The sequence below is a fragment of the Crotalus tigris genome, unplaced genomic scaffold, assembly GCF_016545835.1.
Source record: "Crotalus tigris isolate CLP2741 ecotype Arizona unplaced genomic scaffold, ASM1654583v1 scf7180000024338.4412243, whole genome shotgun sequence".
Lineage (NCBI taxonomy): Eukaryota > Metazoa > Chordata > Lepidosauria > Squamata > Viperidae > Crotalus > Crotalus tigris.
In genome coordinates this window covers 3,790,372-3,796,661 of record NW_024100508.1, presented here as the reverse complement: position 1 = coordinate 3,796,661, position 6,290 = coordinate 3,790,372, and the positions used below count along the sequence as shown (strand labels likewise).

At 39.3% G+C, this 6,290-nt stretch overlaps 1 protein-coding gene across 2 annotated transcripts in view; it reads right to left on the bottom strand.

Moving 5' to 3' along the window:
• Positions 1-309: 309 nt before the first annotated feature.
• Positions 310-6,290, bottom strand: part of LOC120300133 (cytochrome c oxidase subunit 6B1-like) — a 68,162-nt gene continuing 62,181 nt past the window's right edge. The window contains exon 5 of one of the 2 annotated variants that reach the window (XM_039325749.1): positions 310-583. In XM_039325749.1, coding sequence (XP_039181683.1) covers positions 530-583 — 54 coding nt within the window. In that variant the 3' untranslated portion in view covers positions 310-529. Of the gene's footprint in view, positions 584-775; positions 793-6,290 lie in introns of those variants that run through there. The other variant, XR_005554551.1, reaches the window with a different exon arrangement.

Here is a 6,290-nt window from a genome sequence, read left to right as displayed (position 1 = left end):
CAGCATAGTAAGTCTCTGTTTAGAATTCCTGCACAATAAATATTTGAGTAAAATCATTTTTGTTGAGTTTATGCTGTCTGGACCAGAACTACAAGGCATCATAGTTCAGGTTCCAGAATACTTAGGAAAAAGATCAGGTTTCCCTATGGCCTAAAGCTGAAGTGAATTCTGCACCAACATCTCACATAGACTGCATTAATCACATATTAGGGTTTTTTCAGGGGTCCAGTGAGAAAGCACCACATATACCACAGTAATAACATCTGTCCCATTCTTTGAGAACATTACCATAGATAAAGCAAGTGGTAGAACACATTCATGAATCATTAACGGAGTTAGCAGGATAAACACAGGCATGGGTATTATGCATTTTATTAGAATGGGTAATATCCAAGATTTTGTACTATTAAATGATTCAGATGCTCAAGCAGACAAGAGCCATTTCAGACAATCCTTCAGAGGAACACACAGAAAGGACTCAGCAGTGCAACATCCTGAGTAGGGGAAGATACTGGCAGACAAAAGACCATCAGATTTTGTCTGGAAAAGCGCCATTTTCCCGAAGTTCATCCCAGTTGTCAACCTGCAAAAGAACAGGACATTCCTTTGATCACCGTTTCTCAGAATCATTTCTTATCCATAATGCAGAGACGCCAACATTCACATACATCAATTATACTAACCAAGGTAGTTCTACCAGCAGCCCCGTGTTTGATTTTGGTTGGGGAACCTACTGTCACATGGAGCTGTTTTGTAGTTCCCTATCTTGCTTCTAATGGATTCAGACATTTTCTGAAAATAGATATGAAATCAGGAAATTGATATATCCTGGTGCTTCAAAATGTCAACTATTAGAAGACATTTCCTTAGGAAAAAGATCAGGTTTCCCCATGGCAATTTTATTCCCCAAAGAATATAATACAGGATTTCCCTAGATATTTTATTCTAAGTAGAACCCTGCTCACAAATCATTGTCTACTCCCTATTGTATGCCTTCTTACTTTCTTGTAATCCTTTCCTCTGTAATGAATGTAAATACCAACATGAATTCTTTTCCAATTATCTCAGTGCTGGAGTGAACATTCCAAAGGTCAGAGGAATGGGGGAAGGGGCCGTAAGAGCTACCCTTTTACTTGGCTTCCTTGTGAGTCAGGTTTTGGAGACCTTTCCCACCCTTTGTCCTCACCCAGATGTTTGGGATAGTATTCTTTGGACACTATAAAGCAGAGATCTTCAAACCTTTATGACTTGTGGACTTCAACTCCCAAAATTCCTCAGCCAGGCACATTTGTGGTCATGAGATTGGACTTAGTTAACAGTTTTTTTTAACAACTGAGTTGCCTGTCAAGGACTCCTGGTACAGTCTGATTTTCCTAGCTGCAATCAGTGAAAGAAATTAAATCTGCTCACATCAGCTATAGAAATATGTCTGGAACTCCTTCTTGCTAAATAGAAAAAAGCCTTGGCATCCTTACCAGTGACAAACAGCTATTTTAATTTAATACATTAATATTCCTTCCCGTTTTAAAAAAAACCTTCTGATAGCAGACTGGAAATATGGTTTTCTCCTTAAACTTTACAGCAGACAAGCTAGATTTTAGCAAATCAGTTCTAGATATATATTCTAGCCTACTGAACAGAAATGATATATATGACATCAGAATGCTCACAAGAAATTGAAAGCAGATACTTTATTTGCGGTTCTGCTTGCTGGCTTTGACCCAAAATAATAAAAATGGGTGTGGTTGATAGGATAATCAGATTAATAAACAATTAAACATCCTGAACCTTGAACAGATGACTAAATAAACATCTTGCTTGTTTATTAGTTCAATCTAGATGCAGTTTGAAAGAAACTTGCATCTACCAAAATGATAGCTCCTAAAATATTTCAATTGAATAATGGGAAGAAAGCATAAGTTTTCATTAAATTGCTAGTTGTGTCCCTTTAATTAAGACTTCATGACACTTTAAATAAGAGAAGAGCACCTTTCCTAAAATGATTACCTGGGGGGGGGGGATGAAAGGTACAAAGTTATCTTGCCTGCAGACAGGAAAACAATAAGAAAAATGACATGCCACATGTGATATAGTGTGTGCCCCTTACCTGTAGTATTAAGATTTATACACATTAGCTGGGTTCAACAGCAGCCTATGCTCAGATACAAAACAGATGTTGTATTCTCACAAAGAAAACACTTGTATGAGGGCTTCATTTGTAACTGACATGATAAAACAGTGGCTTCCCACAATTCACCAAACCATAGTTTCTGCCCCATTCCATTTCAAGGCTACCCCAGCTTTTGTGAGAATTCGGCTATTAGAAATTCAAGCTGTTTTAGCAAAAGCAAGGCAAAAGCAAGGAGGGGGGGGAGGATCTTGATGCCCGAATCTGATGTACCCCAACCTTCTTGCTAATGTTCCTAATCTTCATGTAAGTGCTAATCTATGATGAAAAGAAAAGACAAGCTATCTGGGCCAATACTGTCACCCAACTAATGATAATGATGGTTTATTAAACTTGTGGAATAGTGTCATTTGGCTGCAAGGTTACCTTTTGCATTAAGTCTGCTTGGATGCACATTCTTTTCAAACAGTTTTCCTTTGCTATAGGAAGCCCTACAACAGTTCATTTAGTGAATGTTCAAAGTTACAACAGCATTTTTAACACTCATGACCATTGCAGCTTCTCCACAGTCATGCAATTTACCTGCCAATGCTTGACAACTGGTTTGTATTTATGCTGGCTGCAGTGTCCCGGGGTCACATGATCATCTTTCGTGACCTTCTGATAAGCCAAGTCAGTGGGGGAAGCCAGATTCGCTTAACAACAGTGTTACCAACTTAACTAATTTTCTAATTTAACAACTGCATTGATGCGCTAACAAATGTGGCAAGAAAAGTCATAATATGGGGCAAAATTCACTTAACAAATTTCTCACTTGGGCTCAGCTGTGCTCATTAAGTCGAGGACTACCTGTACTACAGAGAAGACTGTCTTTGGGTGAGGTCACAAAGGGCTTGGTCTGAATGGAAATAACTTCTTCTGCCCAGGACAAATTGAGAGGGCAGATTTCACCCAAACCAACCTCCTCCACCCCCTCCCTCCCTCCCTCCCTCCCTGAGCCCCCTTTTTGTAGTAGTTGGGGGGTGGGGGTGCCAAGCATAAAAAGGGGAGGCAACCAAGAAAAATAGGACTGTCTGCATGAGCCCCTTCCTCCATGGATGCCCGGGGAAGGCAAGGCAGGTTCCCCATCAACAGAACCAGAACTGTGGCTGTTTGGGGTCCAAACCTCCCAAAGCATCCTGACCTTCTCCTCTTGCTGCTACCGCATCCACTGGACTCCAACCTTCCTCACCCCTGGAGATGGGGAGGCCTGGAAAAAAACTGGAAAAATTGGGGGAAAAAGAGGGGTTCCCCCCATTTTTTAAAATATAGTTTTGGGAAAAAAGTGGAGGAAGAAATATTTTTTCCTCATTTTTCCAGGTTTTTTTTTCTCCATCTCTACCCATCCCTCAAACTGATGTGCCAATGGCCAGGACGACGCAGCCTGCGAAACAAAGACCTACATCGGGGTGGAGGCGCCCTGAGCATTGGGCCTTCCCGCGCTCTTCCCAGGGTCGGCATTGCCAGGGAAACACCTCTGAGGACAGAAGCAAGGCCCGGAGCAGCCAGGCTCCTCTTCCCGGCTGGCTGCGAGCGAGGTCCCGGCTTCTCACCGCAATGAGGCCGACAAAGCAGCGGCTTCCTCAAAGTGACTTTCACCTGCAGAAGAGGCCACCAAGATGCCAGAATCAGCGACGGGGAAGCTAGAGCAGCACCGGGAGAATGGGAGCAAGGATGCTCTAGCTCCGCCCCTTGTTTTCCTGTTGGGTCCCAACCCCAAAAGCCCAGCTGCTTCTAGAGCGGAAGTCGGGAACTATGTCTCCCTTTATGACTTGTGGACTTCAACTCCCAGAATTCCTGAGCCATTCTGGTACCATAACTGGATACCCTCCCCCCAGTTGTACAGACTTCAGCTTCCCTAATTCTCCACAATTATCATCCTGCCTGGGAAATGAAATTTAAAGGTGAAGGCTAATTTTAAACAAGCCAAATTCAAGCAAATTACAGCTGTGGAAAGCATCAGTCTAGTGCTGTGCATAGCCAGCTTTCCTGATCTCCTTTTCCAAAACTTAATCCTACAATGGAAAATGTGGAGTGTTTTCAAACCAGTTGGACTTAAGTTAGTATCAGTTGCCCCCACTATTCATAATACGGAAACAGTCATTTTTCCACATCATCCAAACAAATAAGATGATGTCAACTGAGTGTGTGGTTGCCTTTATATGGTCTAAGTGCCCTGGCTTTTTTAGGTTTAAAAATATTTCCAATTAAAAGAAAAAAATATTTTTTCTTTCTGTTCTAAAGCTGAAGTGAATTCTGCACCAACCTCTTACATAGACTGCATTAATCACATATTAGGCTTTTTTGCTTTCCGGAAAGGTCTGTTTTTATTGAGGTACATATCCAGTCTTGTTATCAGTGTTCTTTTGTGCTTCAGGTTCAGTGGTGGGATTCAGCCTGTTTGCAACACTTCGGCAGAACCGGTAGCTAATTTTTTGTTGTCCAGGCCCAGAATGGACTTCCGGAAGCATCATCTACACAGAGAACTGGTTGTTCACATATTTGAATCCCACCACTGTTCAGGTTGCATGATATAGAGCCAAGTTACATAAGGATATGAAGGGTTCTGGAACAAAGGGAAATTGTTTAGTCTAACTGTTGGTTTCTTGGTTTTTTAATCAGCTTTTGCACCAGAGAATTTTTATTGATTTTATTTTTAACCAACAAAACAAAACAAAGCAAAACATAACACACATACACACACATATATTCCTCTCCCTTTTTTTAAACAGCAATTATGTAATGGTAATCTATTATTTACATTTCCTCCCTTATTTTTCTTTAGAATATTTGTCCTTATTACCCCGTCTATTCTTATTTACATTTTCCTTCCTTCATATTCTACTTCTTACTAAGAATAATTCATATTATTATTATTATTATACATTATTATACACATATTTTCACTTTTGAGCTTTCCATATTTATTCTCCTCTATTATTTCTAGTCTCCAACCAGACATACACCTTGTTCCATACTATATAATACTCTGTGTCTTCCTTTTCTTTTATCTCTTTTGTTAATTTGTCCATCTCAGCACAGTTCAGGATTTTTCTTATCACTTCTTCCTCTGATGGTATATTCTCACTTTTCCAGCACTGTGCATATGCTAGTCTTGCCGCCGTTATTATATGTAAAATTAAGTACCATATTTCTTTATTGTATTTCCTGTTTAAAATACCCAACAAAAAGATCTCTGTTTTCCAGTCTACGGCTTGGCTTATTATTTCTTCGATCCATTTTCTTATTGTGGTCCAGTATTTTTTTGCAACTGGGCATGTCCACCATAAATGATAATATGTTCCATGTACTTTTGTACATTTCCAGCATGTTGGCGAATTGTTCTGGAACATCTTGGCAAGCTTTGCTGGTGGAAGATGCCATCTGTAAAACATCTTCAACTGGTTTTCCTTGAATGCCGCCGACATAGTCAATTTTATATTTATTTCCCATATTTTTTCCCATTTCTCCAATTCTATATTGTATCCAAAATTTTTGCCCATCTAATCATTGTGTCTTTGACAACCTTGTCTTCCATTTTATATCTCAATAGGTATTTATATAAATTGCTAATTAATTTTATTTCTAATTTTATCCAATTATTGCGGCTCATTTTGGATTTCATATAATTTTTTGTCCTCTGTATATTTAGATTGAATTTGTGTAAATGTCCACCAGTCAATCTTTCTGCCAATATCTTGTTCCAATTCTTGTTTTGTTTTCAGATTTCCCTGTTCATTTACTAATTCCTTATATCTAATTATTTATATCCAATAAGTTTGGGTATTTCAGAGCTTCTGTTGGGGATAACCACATTGGAATTCTTGTATAATGTTTTTGTTTTATTTTTTCCCAAGTCTGTAGCAATGCATTCCTAACTATGTGTCTTTGAAAGTATCTGTGTATTTTATGTTTTTGGTCCCATAGGAATGCATGCCACCCTGCTTGCAAGTCATGTCCTTCTATTGTTAAAACTCTAGTATTTTTCAAATCCATCCAATCTTTTAGCCAAGTTAAGCTCGATGCTTGGTAGTATATTTCCCACTCTAATAATGCTAATCCCCCTTTATCTTTCATATCTTGCAAGAGTTTTAATTTAATCCTTGCACCAGAGAAATTTCAT